Source organism: Vombatus ursinus, unplaced genomic scaffold (genome assembly GCF_900497805.2).
Source record: "Vombatus ursinus unplaced genomic scaffold, bare-nosed wombat genome assembly UNPS02014793.1, whole genome shotgun sequence".
Taxonomy (NCBI): Eukaryota; Metazoa; Chordata; class Mammalia; order Diprotodontia; family Vombatidae; genus Vombatus; species Vombatus ursinus.
Window position 1 is genome coordinate 13,571,755 of NW_020954571.1, and position 21,133 is coordinate 13,592,887.

Here is a 21,133-nt window from a genome sequence, read left to right on the forward strand (position 1 = left end):
AGAGAAGGAAATGGCAAACCACTCCAGTATCTTTGCTGAGAAAACCCTATGGACAGAGGTCCACAGAGTCACGAAGAGTCTGACACGACTGAAACGACTAAACAATAACAAAAATTTAAGGAAACTGCCAAAGCCAGCCATGTTTTTGTTCCTCTCCAAGTTCCCCACTGCTGAAGCTCTGGACTTTTTCCACCAGGCCCTGGGGGGCACCTTCTCCCTCCAGCCCCCTCCCCCCACTCCCTACTTTAGTTTCCTTTTAGGTGTTGTCTTCTTTGATTCGAATGCCTTTGAGGTCAGGGGCTGTCTCTCTTTCTGCTTGTCTTTGTATTCTCAGCCCTTAGCACTGTGTCTGGCACAGAGTAAACACTTTACTTGACTTGGCTACTTGTATTAACTATACCATAATAGGCTATAAACTTTAAAATACTAAAGGAATCAAGGTAATGAAGATTCTACTCCTCTCCCTCTTCCTACTTCATTCTCTATCCAGCTATGTTTTAGTTCTCTAACAATGCCCACTGCTGGATGTCCAGAGCAGCCCCAGGGTACTTGAGGTTCAGTTCAGTTTTTTTTTCAGTCATGTTTGACTCTTCCTGACCCCATTTGGGGTTTTCTTGGCAGAGATACTGGAATAGTTTGCCATTTCCTTCTCTAGCTCATTTTACAAATGAGGAAACAGAGATAGACAGGGTTAAGTGACTTGCCCAGGGTCACGCAGCTAGTAAGTGTCTGAGGCCAAATTTGAAGTCAGGAAGATGAGTCTCTAGACACTACTGTCCTTTCCTATTAACTTCCTTAAATTTAACTAGACAAGTCATTGAAGCAGAATGCTGAGGAAGGACTTAAGGCTACTACAATAACTCCTTTTAATAGTTCAGATCCTTAAAGCACAGACAGGGCAGGAATGGGGGGAGAGGGAATCTTACAACTTGCCCAAAGTTTCTCAACGATTTCTCCAAGCCTTGAAGTGCTCAGGGCTCTTGCATCCTCACCTGGTGGCAACTGATGCCACAGGGTTCCTCCTTTGAATGACTGGGTAAGAAAGCCCTAGTGGTTTGATGATATTTGGGCAAAGATTCTATGACTGGGCTTGGTTCCATTTTCCTGGGTCAGGATTGTGGGAAAACCTTCTGGAATCTGAGGGGGAGGGGGCTGGGGCTGGGGCTGGGTGGAATGGCTTGGCCTTTGGGAAAGTTATTCTGGCTGGCAGCAGTTCCAGATGAGTTTAGTGGATGTTTTAATAGCCCTAGAGATTCCCCTCACTAGTCAGTTGCTTAGTTCCCCCTTCTCAGTTGTCCCTCCTCTTTCGGCTCCCTCCCTCTACCCTGACAAAGGAATGAAGCCTAAAGCTAAAGTCTCCCTTACTGCAGGCTCCCGAGCCCCCAGAGCTGAAGGCTTTCAGAAAGTCCACAGCCTTTCAGTCTCATGGATTCTAGCCTTGGCTCTGCCACAAATATACTCTTCGTTCAGGGGCCCTCTGTCCCCTTGCAATCACTTTCTTTGTGTAGACAATGTGAAAAGAGCCCTGGAATTGGAATCAGGAGAGCCCTGGGCTCAAATGTGGGGCAAAATAGGGCTCATGGATTTAGAGAGTGAAGGAACCTTAGGGGGTCATAGAGTCCATCCCCATATTTAACAGGTGAGGAAACTGAGACCCAGAGAGGTGAAAGGACTGACCTCAGGTTACACAAGGAGTAAAATAGAAGAGTTGGGATTTTAACTCAGTTCCTCTGATGCCTGATCCAGTATTCTTTATCCTAGACCCCGTTGCCTCTCCTTTAAGGATGTAAAGTGCTGAACTGACAAAGTTGTGATGGATATAAAGTCCTTTGTAAGCTTTACAAAACTTTACAAAGGTTGTCAAAGATGATGATGATGACGATGAAGGGATTGGACTAATGACCTTGTCAATGCTAAAGTTCTGATTCAATGAAAGTCTGTAAATTCCTTTGTCCCATAACCTACAAGAGGTTAACTTCATTCCTGAGGACACCATGGATGTTTGCAGTCTCTCTGTGATTTGACCACACACTGGCTTCCTAGAGAGCAGAAAGGTAGGTCTCCCTCTTCTCTTCATGGAGTTGGATACAGGGGAGGAGGTTCCTCCTGTGTTCATGAGTAATCCCAGATTATACCTCTTCACCCTCCGTGAGCTCCCATCCTGGACCCTGGCTTCATCAGTGATAGAAAAAGAGCAAAGAAAATCCAGGGAAGACAAGAGACTCATTTTCTCTTTTTATTAGCATTTTTACTTTCTTGAAGCCTGATTATTTCAGATTTGGAGGATGACAAAAAACGGTAGCCTGGCCTTTGCCTCCAGTGAGAGCTCCTAAGGTAAATGTTTGAGGGGAGCCCTCTTTGAGGCCAGGGGTGCAGTTCCAAGTATCCCACCACTCCTTCTCTGGCCTTGGACTATCATGGCCCCTCCCCTCCTTGATCCCCCTGCCCCCTCCCCCAGTCCTAACCTAACCCATGAAACCACTCATTCATCACTTGGAACACTACTCCTGGGTAGAGCAAACAGGATAGGCACAGCTCAGCAGGGTGGAAGGTGTTGTCTGGAGCCAAAATGTTTCTCCTGGGAAGGAGGTGGCTTTCCTTGGCCCAAGTGTAGGGTAGAATCCATCTGGTCCCTCAGCACTTCCAGTTCTTCCTCCAGCATCCTGGATGCACTTGGGACCCCTGAGACCAAGGCGACACAGTGAGGTCCAGGGACAACCCTTCACCCACTCCCCCATGCTCCTGAACACATCACCTGCCAGTGACCTCTGACCAATGACTTCCAGAGCTTGAAATTTACTTTATAATCTAGGCCTACCTATCCCTGCTAGCTTTCTCTCACTACTTTCATCTGCCTACAGGTAGCTAGGTGACAGCGGATAGACCATTGATCTGAGTTCAAATCCTGTCTCACTTATTAACTGTGTGACCCTAGGCAAGTCACTTTACCTCTATCTGCCTTTGTTTCCTCAACTGTAAAATGGGGATAATAACAGCACCTACCTTTCAGGGTTGTTGTGAAGATGAAATGAGATAATATTTGCAAAGCACCTGGTACATAGTAGGCATTTGATAAATGCTCATTTCTTTCTTTCCTTCTTTCCTTCCTTCCTTCCTTCCTACAGTAACCTCCTTCCACTGTTAATGCCTATGGTACCTGCCTATCTACTCTAAGGTAGTACCTAGTAGTGTGAGCCAGCTAGTTTTTAAGGTGCTTTTTTCTCCCTCACTAAAATATAAATATGTTAAAAGCAGGGACCATCTTTGCTGTATCTTTGGATTTCCCTCCAGGCCTTGCACATAATAATTAGTATTTCTGTTTAAGGATTGATAATAAAGTACCCACCATGCCAGACACTGGAGATGCAAAGATAAAAAAATCACATTAGTGTTATCAAGTAGCTTTCAGTCTGATACTGGAAATTGAGCACATATACACAAGCACACACTTATATATTATATGTGTATATGTGTTTGTGTATATATATAAACTGTCAATTAGAAAATGAATGTATAAGAAAAGTACAAAGTACTATGAGATAAGCACAAGTGGCCCAGTGAGTCCTTGGTTGCTGCTGCATGCTCTTAGGTCTGAGACTTCCCTCTCCTCCATAGTCCCATCTCTCACCTCTTGGCCTCCAAGGTGTGCCGCAGGGACCCTGGGGTAGAGGTGGTGCTGAGGGCGTGACTTGGCCTGCTCTTCCAGGGGTTTCCTCTTTTGCCAACGTCTCTGCCAAGAAGTGAGCCCAGGCCCACTCACTGCTTTTTCTGGGGGAGGGTGGTGGGTGAGTGAGCTGCTCTATGTCACCAGCATCCTCCTTTCCTTTCCCTGTCCCATGTCCTGGAGCCCTCACTTACCTTTTCACAGGGTGCTCCTCGAGGTTAGGGCCTGGTGGTGGGGCAAAGGGTTGGGTCTGGACCTGAGGACTGGACACCTTCATCTTCCACGGGGTCTTGGCTTGGGCACCAAAGGCATGTAGTGGAGGCAGCTCTGACAAAATCTGGGAGGGCAGATATCCTGGAAGGAGTGAGGCTTCTCCCCTCTGGAAAGATGATTGGTCAATTAGCATTTCCCCTTCCAGCTCCTCTTTCTCATTCTTCCTTCAGAATCCCCAGATGCACTAGGCACTGGGTAGAAAAGATACTGGACCAAGACTCTTTCTAGTCTCTCCTCCATGTGCAAAGCACAGAAGCCTGTGGGTAGTTAGTGCTTAGAAAATATTTATTGAATATTGAATTTCACTCACTTATTGTATGACCTTGGGCAAATCATAACTTCTGAGGATCTCAGTTCCTTTATCTATAAAATGTTGATGATGTCTGCCCTGTTGACCTCACATTATTGGTTGAGAATCAAGATGAAACAATATAGACTGATTGAATGTTAAAGTTGTCAGGGAAATGAGAGAATATGTAATCTAACTTCTTCATTTAAGGTTGTGTGAAGAAAACTCATTGATTAGATCATATTTAACACAGAAAATATTAGTACATAAAAGATACAAACCTTTGAAAAAGAACACATGGAATATAAGGTTATTTTGGCTAAAATAATAAATATTATATTTGGAGAAGGGAGATTCAACATTAATTCCTCTTCTTTACTTCATTTAACAATCAAAAAATAATTTCAAATTCATAAAGAAAAAGACAATAAAAGGAAGACAGGAAAAGCTATTGTTGATTCCAAAGTAAAATTCCTATCTTAAAGAAAAAAAATTGTGACAAGAAGTAGCAGCAGCTTTTAGGGAAACCTACAAGAAAATCAGTATAAAATATAGGAATTTTGTTTGATTTGTGAATTTAGTTATAGTAATAGGTTTAGGAAAGAGAAAAATTATGCTCTTTACTGATAACATAAATAACAAATTAGTAAAAAAAAAGAAGTCAAATCTAACTACTCTAACACTAAAAATAGATGGATAACACTCTCTTATAAAAAGAAAGGTATGGAATAATGTGAAAATACATGGGAAGGTTAAGATTAAAAGGGTTGATTAAATAAACCATCCAATGTCCATTTTGGGAAAAAAAAACTAGAATAGAAACATATCTGATCTCTGCTACTGATAGAGTCCAAAACCAGAAAGCATTAAGAGAATATTACGACACACTAATAGAATAATAAGCTACAAATTTTACAATACTAAAATTGCATGTACTGACTAACACAGCAATTAAGTTCATAAAAGAAAAGCTTATAACATTACAAGAAAAAATTTGGGCATACTCTGCCTAATGGAATTAATTAGTTCTTTGAAAATATATTAAGCAAAGCATAATTTTGTTTAATATAAGGCAGTTAGTTCTACAGGAACAATATTACAAATGCTGTAAGTATTATAAATTGATAACTAGCTGAAGGTTACCCATTGTAGTGGAGTTTGTTTATGTTGTATATATGATGCTATTGTGAAATGATATTGGTCAGGAAAAATGTATTTAGGGTCTTTAGGAAATCTTAACACTCCCTTATTATCCAGAATATAGTAAATTTAGCAAAATGTACACATCATAACTTTTAATAGTTCAATGAACAAAGTATAGTCAAAATATCTGCTTAGAATTAAATGGAAAAAGCAGGAAATAGACATTCTTCCCCAAGGACACATGGAGCTCTCACATAAATTGATCATATACTCAGACACTAAGAAAACCTTAACATATTGCATTTCTGCCTTGCTGAATTTACCATTGTTTGGCCACAGTATAATAAAACTAGAAATGACAATTTCCCTAAAGGTGCAGGTTACATGGATTTAAAAAAAAATTAAACAACAATTGAGTCAAAGTAAAACCAATCCCTCTGCTGCTACTGGAGAGGAATCCATGTTGGAGTGGGAGCTGGGGGTTAGGGCAAGCACAGCCAACTCAAAGAATTGGGAGGAACCTTAGAGATTGAATTAAACTCATATCTGAACAAGAATTTTCTCTATAACACACTTGGTAAGTGGTCATCCAGACTCTACTTGAAGACATACAGTGATGGGGACCACACTATCCCCTGAAGCAGATAATAGCCTTTAAGGAAGGATATACGGATAAAAATTCCTAGCAATTAGAGCTGTCCAAATGCGGCATGAAGAACTAAACTCATTTGACTAGATATAATTTGAACAAAAATCTGTGAGACTATCAACTCTTCATTCTGGATGTGAAGTATTCCCTGTTAATGGAATTGAAGAGTTCTTTAACTTTTGGGGCTGCCATTTCATCCCATTGACTCCTACTGAGTGTGCAGCCCTCAGAACATCTGGCACAAGCATTACCTGCCCCTGTTGCAAGAGTTAGCTGGCCAATAAGTTCAAAATATAGTGTTCTGCAGCAACAGATTGGTTTATTTCATTAACAAAAGGTCCTACACAACACAGAATGTCATGTTCTGGGTTGTGGTCTTCTTACAGAAGAGAGATGAGGAGCTCAGGACTAGGTAGAAATGGGTCAGTCTCCATGGATCAACACAGTGGACCCACCTGATAAATTTTCTGGTCAGCTCACTGAACTCTCTGACTTTCTAGCTTAGACCATTTTATTTGTGAACCTAGAAGCCTAGACTGTTCCAGTCCAAACTGACCAGGGTGGCTTTTTTGAGTCTTCTGCCTTCAGTGCTGGTATGGCCTACTTCCTGTTTGGGAACACTGTACCTTACAGAGGACAGCCCCTTGCTAGGTCATTTGATTGCTTGTGTGGCAATTCCACTAGACCTTTCAAAACTATGGCTAGGGAAGAATTTTTTTTTTTTTTAGGCAATTGGGGTTAAGTGACTTGCCCAGGGTCACACAGCTAGTAAGTGTCAAGTGTTTGGTCTGAGGTTGGATTTGAGCTCAGGTCCTCCTGACTTCAGGGCCTGTGCTCTATCCACTGTGCCACCTAGTTGCCTCTAGGGAAGAAATTCTTAATCAAACAAAGGATAAAGGAGATCCTAAAAGAGAAAGCAATTTTGACTATATGAAAGTAAAAAATGTTTGCATGAACAAAATCAATGCAGCTAGAAAAACAAGAAGGTAAACAATTAATTAAAGAAGTTTTTTGCATCAAATATCTCTAACAAAGTCTGACATTTAAGGTATATAGGGAATTAATGCAAATGTATCATAAACAAGAACCATTCTCAATAGATAAGTGATCAAAGGAAATGAACAAATAATTTTCAAAGGGGAAATGGTACGTTATTAACAACCATAATCCTAATCACTCAAATCACTATTAAGAGAAATGCACATCAAGGCAGCTCTGAAGTCTCACTTCTCATCCAGGAAGTTGTCAAAAGTAATAAGGCAATTTAAGCCAGTCAAAATGATGATTTTATGTCACACTGCAAGAAACCTACCCCATAGCTTCTTGTTTCTTTTTTAACTTAATTGGAATTTTGACCCTGCCTACTTTAAGGATTTGCCATCTTATTAGTCTATCTTAATCTACACTGGCCCCTTGTACAATTGCCAACCTGCAGGTATAGAGCCTCACAGATGGGCTTATGGGACAGTCATAGAAACATTCAAAGCATGAGCAAGAGCAATGTGTTTTTTAACATTATTCATCTTGTTCAAGTAGGATTGATTATGTTCAATTAGAGAATTCAAGGTAATCAACCCAAACTGAGACAATGTGTTAAAAGATAACAACTCACATTTATATAGTGCTTAAGGTCTGCAGTGCTTTCCTTCTAATTTGCCTGTGAGATAAATAATAAAAAAAATCATTCCCATCCTGTGGATGAGAAATCTGAGAGGTTAAGCAATCCATTTGTGCATAATCATCCAGCTAGTAGAAGGGGTAGGATGTAAATTCGGTCTCCTGACTCCAAATCCAACACAGTCCATCATGTTGCCTCTGAGATATCAAACCACAAAAGTCCTCTATGCTGTTTAATGGTACAAATGAGAGATGGAGCAATGAATAAAACACACCATTGACAATAAATACAAGAAAACAAATTATTTGCCAAGATACACATGAGATTTTTTTTAAAAGAAAATTACAAAACCCTCATAGGAGAAATGAGAGAATGTAACAAGCAGAAGCATTTTTCCTGCATTGATATAAGGATAAATGACTAATAAACATATTAATCCTTCCCAAATTAATCTACAGTTTAAGTTTAGTATTAATGTATCTTTTTATAGAACTGGAAAAAATCAAAGTGTATTTGGATAAACAGATGGTCAAGAATTTGAAGAGTCTTTGGAAAGACTTTTCATCCCCTCTTCAGCAGCTTTTCATCCCCTCTAAATTCGACTAGACAGTAATTACCAGTCTTTCTTCTATTGGTAGAAAAGTGTGTGTGTGTGTGTGTGTGTGAGAGAGAGAGAGAGAGACAGAGACAGAGACAGAGACAGAGAGACAGAGAGACAGACAGAGACAGAGAGAGATAAAAAGACCAAGAAAAAGAGAGGGAGAGAGGAAGACACATGGAGAAAGAGAGGCAGAGTTAGAAAGACAGAGAATCAGTGGAACGGAAGGATCCTAGAAATAGAATTGAATATATACCAAAAGTTAGTGTATGATAAACCTATAAACAAAACAGGAAAAGAACATTCTAATATATGCTTTGGGGAAAACTAGATTACAATATGACACTTCATTTCCTCACAAGTCTTTGGCCCTTTTTTCCTCTCTATATATTTTCCTTTGGCAATTTCATGACCTCCTAAGGTTTCATTACACATCTATGCAGAAGGGATTCCAAATTTATCTCCCCACCCTTGATTTCTCCTTGGAGCTCTGGTCCATACCTTCAGCTATTGGCTGGACATCATCAATAACCTCACAAAGTTGATATGTTCCACATGGAATTTGTCTTCCCCTTGCCCAAATCTCTCTGTGAAGCTTTGTTCTTTCTGTTGATTCTGATGTGTTGTCCCAGTTACCAAGGTTTAAAACTTTGGCGTCATCTTTGAACCTTCCCTTTCTGCCCCAAATCTTTGCATGCAAATCAGTTGCCAAGTTTTTTTGATTCTATGTATGCACTCTAATAACCATGGCCTCTTTTACACTTATATTTGCTAGTAGCCTGGTCCAGGGCCTCATCATCTCCTACCTGGATGTCGTAATTGTCTCCTTCCTGGTCATCCTGCCTCCAATATCTTCCCTTCTCCAATCCATCCTTCACACAATTACTAAAATCTCACTGATGCTCAGATCTGACCAGGTAATTTCCCTCCTTAAGAACCTTCTGTGGTACCTTATTGCCAAAGGGTAAAGTACAAAACCCTTAGGCATAGGAATTAAACTCTCTACAATCTGAATCCAAATGACCTTTCCAATCTTATTTCACACTACTTGCCTTTATTCACTCTAAGGTTTTCTCTGATCACATCCTTCCCTCTTCTGTTACTATGTACTTACCTAGACTTCCTGGTATGCCTGAAATGAACTCCCTTCAAAACTACACAAGTTGAAATTGTCTGCCTTCAAGGATCATCTCAAATGCTATCTTCTCCATGAGACTTCCTTACTTCTCCCTCAGTTGGCAGTGCTCTCTCTGCCACAGATACCTGCTTCTTAGCTGTGTGACCCTGGGTAAGTCAATCTCCCAAGGCAGATTAAGTCCTTCCTGTGTAAAATAAACAGGTTAGATTGGATTGCTTCTGGGTATCTTCTATCTCTAAACCTATGAGTTAATCACCTGGATTTCTTCTTTTCCTTTATCACTTTCAACTTTATCTCATTCTCATTTGTATGTGTGTAATATACTCCTGATTTAATTGTAAGCTTTTTGAGGCCAGGGCCATGTCATATTTTATCCTTGGATCCTTCAAACACATTGCCTCATACATTTTGGGTGGTTTAATTAATGCTTATTGAATTGAATGCTTTACATCTCATACAACAATCACCTACAAATGGAGTAATGAGAAACTGGAAAAAAGATGAAAAAAAAAGTTAGGAGACAACGGAATAACATTTGTGACAAATATGATGAGCAGAAAAATTTTAGTCCCTGGAACAAATGAAATTACTGGGGTCCAAATAAATAGATTTGATTACATAAAAATAAAAAAAATCTATACAACAAAAAATAAAATTATAAAAAGTGACTGGTTTTGATAACATCATACCTGAAAGGCTTCTTACAGAAGGTGAGCTATTAGCTGAGACTTGAAGGAAGCCAGAAGGTGGAGGTGAGAAAAAAGAGAATTCCAGGTATGAGGGACAAGTGAAAATGCATGGAATGGGAAATGGAGAGTCTTACGTGAGTGACAGTAAGGAGACCAGAGTCACTGATTGCAGAGTACGTGGACTTGAGTAAGGTATAACAAGATCAGAAAGGTAGGAAAGGGATAGATTATGAAGGACTTTAAACACCTAATGGAGGATTTTATGATTGATCTTGGAGGCATTAAGGAGCCACTGGAGTTTATTGAAAAGGGGAATGACAGGGTCAGACCTGAGTTTTAGGAAGATCATTTCACAGACCTAAATAATTGGAGAAATCTTAATTGTTTATGGATAGACTGAACTAACATAATGAAAATAAGAATATTGCCTAAATTAATTTACTTATTCAGTGCCATACTAAAGTACCAAAGGATTATTTTAGAGAGATATCAAAATGACAACTAAATTCATCTAGAGGAGCAAAAAGTCAAGAATCTCAAAGGAAAAAAAGGAAAAAAATTGAAAGTAAGGAGGCATAGTAGTGCCTTATCTCAAACTATACTTCAAAACAATAGTCATCAAATCAACATGGTACTGGTTAAGAAATAGAGAAGTTGACCAGTGGAATAGATTAGGAATACAACATATGTAAGTGAATGAACCTAGTAGCCTGGTGTTTGATAAACCCTAAGACCCCATCTACTAGGGTAATGACTCACAATTTGACAAAAACTGCTGGAAAACTGGGAATTTATTTGGTAGAAATTAAATTTAGATTCACATCTCACACCACATACAAAGCTCCAAATAGATAGATAACTTAAATATAAAAAGTTACACTATAAACAAATTAGAGGAACAAGGAAGAAATTACTTTTTGGATCTATGGCCAATGGAAGAGTTCATGAACAAATAATAGAAGGAGAGGATCACAAAAGATAGTTTTGATTACATAAAATCAAAACGTTTTTGTACAAACAAAGCTAACGAATCTAGATGAGAAAGGAAAGCAGTTAACGGTGGAAAAATATTTGCAGCATGTTTCTCTGATAAAGATTTCATATCCATAACATATCCACACATATTCATATAATATTTATGTGGATATGTCATGGATATGAAATCTTTATCAGAGAAATACGCTACCAATATTTCCGCCAATTAGCACATACAATATTTGTGTGTGTATGGAAAGGATTCAAATTTATAAGAATAAGAGCCATTTAATGATAAAAGGAGATGAATGGTTAATTCTCAAAGGAAGAAATCCAAAATATCTATGGACATATAAAAAACCCTATGAATCACTAGTAATTATAGAAATGAAAAAAAAGCCAAAATCCAACTCTGAGATCTTACCTCACACCTATCAGATTAACAGAATTAGCCAAAAAAAAAAAAGAAAATTATAAATATTGAAGGCCCTCCAAAAAAACAAGGACATTGATGCACTATCGGTGAAGCTGTGAGTTGGAGCAGCTGCTCTGGAAAGCAAATTGGAAATATGCCCCAGATCCATATATCTTGCTAAGAGAAGAAAGCAAAGCTGGAAAGGCTATACACACATAAACACAGTTCAAATATAGAAATCAACAAATGGAGCAGAAGGGGCTGGAAAAGGAAAAAAGGAAAAAAATAATGTAAAATCTTTTTTTTTAATTTAGTTTTGACTGCTGCTTCATATTGAGAAAGAGAAAAAGGGAAAGAAGGGAGGAAAAACTAATGCATTAGGAACCAAAAGCCCAAGAAATGAAACAATCAATCCTATTAAGTGCCTGCTCTGTGCTGGACATTGTTAGTCATTGGAAATACAAAGACAAAACAGTCCCTACCCTCAAGGAACTTATGTTGTATCAGGGAAAACAACATGTTCATAAATAAGTATTAAAAAAAAGACACACAAAATAAATTATAAGGGAAATTTCTGGAGAAAGAACTAAGAGTTGGCCTAAACCAGAAAAAGTTTCATGTAGTTTTATATAACTTGAGTTGAAGGGAATAAGGGATTCTAAAAGATAGGGATGAGGTGGGACTGCTTCAAGGCATGGTATAGGAGATGGAGTATCATTTGAGGAAAAAACAACCCAAGCCAGATTAACAAAATAGAAAACAGAGAACCTTGAACAACCTGATCTCAGAAAAAGAAATTTAATAAGCTGTAATTAAATTCCTAAAGGGAAGAGGGAAATGGCATAGATATATTTACAAATGAATTCAATCATAGATACAAAGAAAAAAAATTAATTCTGTGATACAGAAACTCAACAAAAATTGAGAAAGCAGGGACCTGATCAAACTTCTATGAGACAAATATGATCCTGATACTCAAATCATGGAGCAATAAAACAGAATCATTGAATTGAAAAGTAAAAGAAAAACTGCAGAAAAAAAGAAAAAGGAATGTGACATTTCCATAAATCGGTAAAGACAGATAAACATATATTTGGTTAGCAAATGAAAGAGATTAACAATAAGATTTGTTATTTACTTGTATAAAAGTAAAAATTTTGTAATAAAGAAATATTTAAGTAGAACAAGTATTTAGGAAACATGGTGGGCAGGACTGGAAATCTTTGTGGTAAATATCAGATGAAGACCTGATATCTAGTAGCTAAAAAGAAATAAAAATAAAAGTTAAACATTCAGTCCTCAATGAATATGAATTTACCAAAAAGGAACACATAAATATTAAATAATCACAAGGACAGCTTCCAGGTCACAGAAACAACAAGATGGTGGACTAGGCATTTTATTTGATACCCACAACCTGTCAAACCTCTCCAAAACAGAAATTATATACCAAAGATTAAGTACCTTCAGCCCTTTCCATGGTCTTCTAGGACACCCAAAATCCAGAAGAAGGTTAACAACAACAACAAACAACAATAACAACAACAACAACAACCTAGGAACTGACCCTGAGCTCACTCAGCACCCCTCCCACACTACTGGCAGCAAGGCTACATGAGCAGATCCGAGGGTGTGAAACGAAACATAAAAACCCATGTCCCCCTTCCTTATTTCGAGTGCAGTGGAGACCCTGAATCTAGACTGCAGGGTACTGTTTTATCCTTGACAGTCAGTTTGGCCACAGCCCTTCAGGAACAAAGCCTTCTGGGGCTATAACTCAGAAGCATTGAACTGCCAGTGAACAGGGAAAACAACCTCTGAACTGGAGGTGCTGGGCCAAAGAACTGGAGAATAGAGGGAGTGGGCAGATCACTAGGGCAGGACATTGTGCATACAGAGGCCTGTGAAGCACTCCACCAAAACTGAAGAAAAGAGAATAGCACCCAGCTAGGTCCCATTCCGACCTCTCAAAAGTTAGTGGGGACAAAGACCTACACTAGTGAACTGAGAAGAGCCCAGTGTGTGAGAAGCCTGAGGTGCTTTGAGATATGACTCTTAAGAAAACCACAATCAGAGGGGAGGGAGTCAGGAAGTGAGTGATAATGAAAATAATGGGGGATGGGGAAGGCTGAAAGTGCCAAAAATTTCAGGAAGAAGAAAACTCAGAGACCTCTAACATAAAAACATAAACCAACAGGAAAAACACTAGCAACAGAAAGGAATATGGCCTCCAGATGTAGTAAACCAGTCCAGGCATCTACAAAGTAATACTGAAAAATAAAGGAAAATGATCCAACATCTGATGAGACAGAGGACCCTTTGGAGTTTGATGAAAACATGGAACCACAACATGTTGTACCTGAGTGGTTTAAAAATAAGTTAGAGTTATGAGAGCAGAATTTGTTTGCTGAACAGGAAAAATAATAGAAAAACTTTAATCTGCAATCTTCACCAAAGAAACAAAAGGAGAACAATAGATTGGGAATGCAAAGACATTATAAATGAAGAGCAACCTAGAAGAAGAGAAGCAAAAACAACAACATAAAAAGAAAATATTGTTCACTATGCAAGCAATACATACTGATCTTGAAGATAGGTTGAGTAGAAACAGCTTAAGGGTCACAGGTCTCCCAGAAGAACATGACAGGACAAAAAATTTTAACACCATAATGGAGGAAACAATAGAAGAAAACTATCTAGAACTTTTGTACATAGATAATGAAATTCCAATGAAAAGAATTCACAGATTGTCTCCAGAAAAAAAAACCCAAGGATGCAAACTCTAGGACACTAAATAGTTAGATGTAACAATTCAACTCAGAAACAACAAGTTCTGCAAGCCATCAGGAGAAATACCTTCAAATACAAAGGAAAGGACATTTGAACAGTGCACAATTATTCTTTACCCACAAGAAAAAAAAAGGAGGGAATGGAATAATGTCTTTTGAAGCACATACTGCCCAGGGTTATTTATCTGGCAAATCTGGACTTGACTATACAGGACAAAAGACAGATATTTACTAATATGAATTTGAAACATTTTTCAGAAGAAAACCAGAACCAAAGAGATTATTTGCCTTTTTAATACCCCAAACAACAGAAATTCAGGAAAAGCAAATAAAAGTAGCAGACAAGGACAGCAGCAACAACAGAGTAACTACAGAAAAACCAGTAAGCAACGTCTTTCTAAACGTACCCAAAGAGACCGGGGCCAAGTAGAAATCTTATAGAATAACAATGAAGAGGTAGGCAGGGGGCATTATGGACAGAACCTGATGACATCCTGTCTTTGGGTGAATCAATGCTTCTTTCATGCTACTACATTACATCATGGGAGGTTACAAAAGAGGGCAGTACAATGGAATAGAAAGGAGTGAGTGATGTGCTGGGGCTAAATCAAGAGTGAGCAATGAGGGAGAGGTGACCTTTGTGATCTCAGAAAGAAAAGAGCCTATAGGGAAGTGGGTGAGCAGGAGGAGAGAAAGAATGAAAATGGGTGGGGGCAGGGGAGAAGGAATCAGGAATGCTTACATTGAAGGTGGTTCTATGGCGCATGAAGGAGACAAGGACCTTGTACTGAATGAGGCTTGGGGGATTTGGTGCTTGAAAAATTTACTTGTCTTGGGAGGGGAGGTGTTGGAAACTCTCAGGGAATGGACATGAGAGATTTCCAGAAAAAAATATAGAGAAAAAACAGGTCAACAAGAGAGAGTATAGATTAGTGGTCAGGGAAGCGTCCTGCCATGTGGCCGTGTCCTCTCTGACACCTGTAATAAGTGGCATTGTTCTGAGAGTGAGGCACAATGGAAAAGGGGAATCCATGGAGCAAGCCCTACAAAGCAGTAGCAGAAAGAACCTAGAGGGTGGTGATTAGAATGGATATCTTGGAAGCTTTGATTGTACGAGGAATACAGAGAAAAGAGAGAGACTAGGTGATTATAGGGGTCATGAATCAGATAATGAGGATCCAGAGTAAACAGAAAGAGAAGATGACAATGAAGAGAGTGAATTTAGAAAGGGCCACAAGAAATGAAATTTAACAGAGGCAGCAACCCAACTGAACTCTCTCAATATTCCTCTTCAGATAACTTTAAAATAACACCTAAAATCAAATTTCGGAGTAGCAGATTCAAGAAAAGTTTGGGATGAGATTTTTCTGGCCTGAGAACACTTAGGAGGCCTGCAAGAGAGGTCTATGACACAGGTAGGAAGCTTGTTCAGAGCATACACATGCAGTGGCAGCAACAGCAGCAGCAGCAGCAGCAGCTTCTAGAGCTCTCAACCCAGAGATGGTAAGGGGATTGGAGAACAGGTCAGAAAGAGATTACAGGGTTCCTTTGCTGGCACTGGGTACAGCTGACACTGATTGGCAACTCTATTGCCCATACAGTTATGGGTCACAGTTCTAGGATGGAGAGGAATACTTGTGGTCAGTGACAAGGGAGCAGGGGCCCTGGTCACATTTCCAGCACTGAGAAGAATGCTAGTGCCTGCAGCAGTAGGGTAGCAGACCAGGAGAGCAGTGACCACGTCTCTCCTCAGATCATACCACCTTGGAAGCACTCAAAACTTGCAGACCCCCACAACTAGTTCTGAAAATAGCAGCACAAAAAGCCTGAAGCTTGGCACAGTGCCTCTCCACCCCTAGGTGAGCAGAAGCTAGCTTTAGCATAAAGTTCAGATTCAAGAAATCGCCTGGAGAAGTGAGCAAACAACAACAGCAACAACAAAATAAGTTGATCATAAAAAACCAGTATGGTGGCAGGAAAGACCAAGACACAAACTCAGAAGAAGATAATAACATAAAAACAGCTACAACCAAAGCCACAAAAATGCTAATTGGACACAAGCCTAAAGAATGCTGGAAGAGTGAAAGAAAGAGATGAGTGGTAAAGGAAAAATTGGAAAAAGAAATGAGAGTGATACAAGAAAATTATGAAAAGAAAATCAACAGCTTAGTAAAAGAGGCACTAAAAAACTGAAGAAAACAACACCTTAAATAGAATTGTCATAATGGTAAAAGAGGCAGAAAAATTCATTGAAGAAAATAATTGCTTAAAAAAGAATAGGCCAAATAGAAAAGGAGATACAAAAATTCACTAAAGAAAAGAATTCCTTAAAAAGCAGAATTGACTAAATGAAAAGAGAGGTACAAAAACTCACTGAAGAAAATAATTCCTTAAAAATTAGAATTGAGCAAGTGGAAGCTAACAACTTCATGGGACATTAAGAAACAATAAAATAAAATAAAAAAATGAAAAAATAGAAAAAAGGTGAACTATCTCATTGGAAAACAACTGACCTGGAAAATGTATTGAGGAGAGATGATTTAAGAATCAGTGGACTACCAGAAAGACATGATCAAAAAAAGAACTTGATGTCTTATTTCGAGAAATTATCCAGGAAAACTGCCCTGACCTCTTAGCTCCAGAGGGTAAAATAGAAATTGAAAGAATCCACTGATCACCTCCTGCAAGAGATCCCAAAATGAAAACTCCCAGAAATATTATAGCTAAATTGCAGAGCTTCCAGGTCAAGAAGAAAATACTACAATCAGCCAGAAAGAAATAATTCAAATATCATGGAGCTACAGTCAACATTGCTCAAGATTTAGTGGCTTCCATGTTAAATGATCATAGGGCTTAGAATATGATATTCTGGAAGGCAAAGGAGCTAGGATTACAACCAAGAATCACCTATCCAAAAAAACTGTATAATCCCTTCAGGGGGAAAATGGATATTTAATGAAATAGAGGACTTTCAAGTATTCTAGATGAAAAGACCAGAGCTAAATAGAAAATTTGACATTCAAAAACAAGACTCAAGAGGATGAAAAAGTAAACATGACAGAGAAATCATAAGGTACTCAATAAGGTTAAACTGTTTACATTCCTACATGGGAAGATAATTCATGTAACTCCTAAGAACTCCTACCATTGTTAGGGCAGTTAAAAGGAGTTTACATAGATAGAAGGGATGGATATGAGTTTTTTATATTGGAATAATCTCCAAAAAAAGAATGTAAGGGTGAGAAAGAAGGACACACTGAGAAAAGGGGGAAAGGAGAGTAAAATGGGGAAATTTGCTTACATAAGAGAGGAATGCAAGGAAAAACTTTTAGAGTAGAGAGAAAAGTGAGGGGTGGTGGTAGGCAATGCTTGAACCTCACTCTCATTAGAATTGGTTCAAAGAGGAAAATAAACACACACACACATATGCAAACACACACACACAAACACACTCAGTTATGTATAGAAATCTAACTTAACCAATAGGGAAGTAGGAGGGGAAGGAAATGAGAGGAAGGGAGAAATGATAAAAGGGAGGTCAGATTGGGGGAGGCAATGGTCAGAAGCAAAACAGACTTCTGAGGAGGGACAGGATAAAAACAGAGAAAGATGAAGAAACAAAGGAAAATGGGATGGAATGGGTTGAGCTCACTCATAAAATGAAGTGGAGAGCAGAATGGATTAGAAACTGAAATTCAAAAATATGTTGTTTACAAGAGACACACTTGAAACAGAAAGACACAAACAGAATTAAAATAAAAGCCTGAAGCAGAATTTAATATGAAGAAGAAATCAAAGTTATAGTCCTATGAAAAAATGTTCTAAATCACTATTGATTATAGAAATGAAAATTAAAGCAACTCTGAGGTACCACCTCACAACTATCAGAAATGACGAATGCTGGAGGGGATGAGGGAAAATAGGCAAACTAATGAACTACTGGTGAACTAGTCAAACCATTCTGGAGAACAATTTGGAACTAGGCCCAAACAGCTATAAAACTGCACATAACCTTTGACCCAACAATACCATGATTAAGTCTGTATCCCAAAATGATCAAAGAAAAAGGAAAAGGACCTCTATGTAAAAAATATTTACATCAGTTCTTGTTGTAGTGTCAAAGAATTGGAAATTGAGCGGATGCTCATCAGTTGAAGAATGCTGAACTATTATTCTATAAGAAATGATGAGGGGGTAGTTTCCAAAAAACATGGTAAGACCTATATGAACTGATGCAAAGTGAAGGGAGAAGAACTGGGAGATCATTGTGCACAGTAACAGCAATGTTGTAAAGAAGAACTCAAGATGAAAAAATGCCATCCACCTCCCAAGAGAGAGAACTGATGAGAGAATTTGGAACTCAAAATATAAAAAGAAAAGAATGTTAAAAATAAATAAATAGCTTTTTTTAAAAAAAAGAAAAAAGAAACCTCTATTTCAGGGAAGCCCACTACTGTCTAAATCAGCCTATTCTACATTAAGTCTAATAATAAAAAGATTTTTCCTTTAAAAAGGAAGAAATTAAATTTAAAAAAAAAAGCAACTAATGAACAGGACCAGTTGAAGGGGAAGAGAGGAAGGGGGAGTCTATCTGACCAAGAGGAAAGAAGAGGGGAAAGAAATACTTAAGTATGTAAAAGCAAGAAAGAGGAACAAATAAACAAGATCCTAAATGGAAAGAGGATAACAAATGAGAAGAGAGGATTAGGAATGAGGTAAACAGAGCCAGTAGGAACAGGACCACCATTTAAAAAGTAACTAAAGGAGCAAAATACTGTGTTTATAGCAGGAGGGAAAAAATCATAACTCAGCATCCCCCCCCCAATTTTAGAGACAGTTGGAGGAAAATATAAAGCTAATTCTTACAACTTTAAATATAAATGGATTAAACAATCCAATAAAATGAAAAAGTGTGACAGATTAGATAAGAAAACAAAATTCTAAATTTAAAAAACAAAGACGTACGCATAGTAAAACTGAGAAGATGGAAAAAATTTACAATGCATTAAGTTAATCCACAAAAGCAGAAGTTGCCATCATGCTACCAGACAAGCAAAAACAAATATTCAAAAAATGAAAAAGTATGAACAACAATACTATATTATGATGAAAGGAACTATAGACAAAAAACCAATATCAGTAGTAAACTTACATGTTCCAAATGACCTAGTATCCAAATTCATAAAGGAAAGCTTATCTGAGCTTCAAAAAGACATAGATGGTAACACAATAATGGAAGAACACTTCAATGTCCTGCTATCAGTTATGGATAAGTCAAACAGAAAGATAAACAAAAGAGAAAATATGAAACTAAACAAATTTCTGGATAAATTGGAGTTAAAAGACTTATGGCATCTTCTAGATGGGACAGCAAAATTATATATATATGTATGTATACACATTTATATTTATACATACATACATATGTGTGCATATATTTACACACACAACATTACATTACATACACATTACATACACACAAAAATACATACATTTTATATATGTGTGTGTTTCTTTGAACCGTGGATAACTTTTACAAAACTGACTATATAAATGATGTATATGATTAATACAGAGAAGTATGTTAAGACCCATATGAACCAATGCAGAATAAAGTAAGCACAGCCAAGAAAACAACCTACACAATAACTACAATAATGTAAATGAAAAGAATAACCTCCCCATCAAAAATAAACATAACAAAATTATAAAGATCAAGAAGGACTCAAATGAAGAGATATGAGAAGACACTTATAACCTAACCCTTCATGGAGGTAGGAATTTCATGGGTGGTACACATTGCACATGTTTTCATACTTTTTCAATATATTGATCAGTTGTGCTGACTTTTTTTCCTACTCTCTAAAAATATTATTTGTCATATCAGATGGCTCTCTGTGAGGGGAAGGGAGAGGAATACATGCAATAGTATGGTGATATAAAGAACAGAAAATACCAACAAAAACTTATTAAAATAATCACAAAGACAAAAATGTTCAACCTCAAATTTGTAAGGTTTTTTTTTTAGCAAACAATTTAGAATGACCATTTTATGTGCCTTAAATTGGGGAAAAAATTGAATTATAGAATTTAGCTTTAGTAAAGGTGAGGGGGCAACTGGTACACTGTTACATTACTGGTGGCATTGTGAAAGGATGTAGCCTTTTTGAAGGACAACCTGACCACACACAATAAGAGTTACACAAATGATTATACCCTTTGACCCAGAAATTAAATGACTTGAAATATGGTCTAAGGGTGTAATAAAAAAGAATATGTATGCACACACATATAACTCATGTAACTATAAAAGAAACTAAGGAAGGTTTTGGGTGTTTTGCATCAAATCTTATACAGAGGATTTCTGGGGAGACATGGATAAAAATTACATAACATGAGAAGTAAAGGGCAAAAAATCCATAGCAGTGTTATTTGTAACAAAAACAAAATTGGAAAGAATCTGAGTGATCAATGGTTAAAGAATGGTTTAACAAATTGTGCAATAATTGAACATAACATTAAGAGTGATGTATGAGAAATCTGCAAATACAGAAAGTCATATGAAACAATGCAAGATGAAGAACTAAAATATTTGCACATAATATAAGAATATTTGGTAGAAATATGAATGGGCAGAGATCAGAAAGGAACATAGAGGGAATAGCAGATAATTTGTTAATGCTACCAACTTTTGTAGTTCAGTGGATAGAGCGCTGGGTCTGGAGTCAGGAAGACCTGAGTTCAAGTCTGGCCTCAAACACTTATTAATTGTGTGACCTTGGGCAAGTCACTTTACCTCTCTTTGTTTCAGTTTCCTCATCTGTAACATGAGCTGGAAAGGGAAATTGCAAACCATTCCAATATCTTTGCCAAGAAAACCCCAAATGGGGTTC

At 37.9% G+C, this 21,133-nt stretch overlaps 1 protein-coding gene across 1 annotated transcript in view; it reads right to left on the reverse strand.

Annotated features, from left to right (window-relative positions):
• Window positions 1-2,236: 2,236 nt before the first annotated feature.
• The window catches only part of KIF12 (kinesin family member 12), a 32,323-nt gene continuing 13,426 nt past the window's right edge, over window positions 2,237-21,133 (reverse strand). Inside the window, exons 17-19 of the mRNA XM_027869630.1 lie at window positions 3,859-4,043; window positions 3,629-3,768; window positions 2,237-2,682 (exon numbers count right to left, since the gene is read on the reverse strand). Of these exons, the coding sequence (XP_027725431.1) occupies window positions 2,537-2,682; window positions 3,629-3,768; window positions 3,859-4,043 (471 nt within the window). The 3' untranslated portion in view covers window positions 2,237-2,536. The remainder of the gene's footprint in view (window positions 2,683-3,628; window positions 3,769-3,858; window positions 4,044-21,133) is intronic.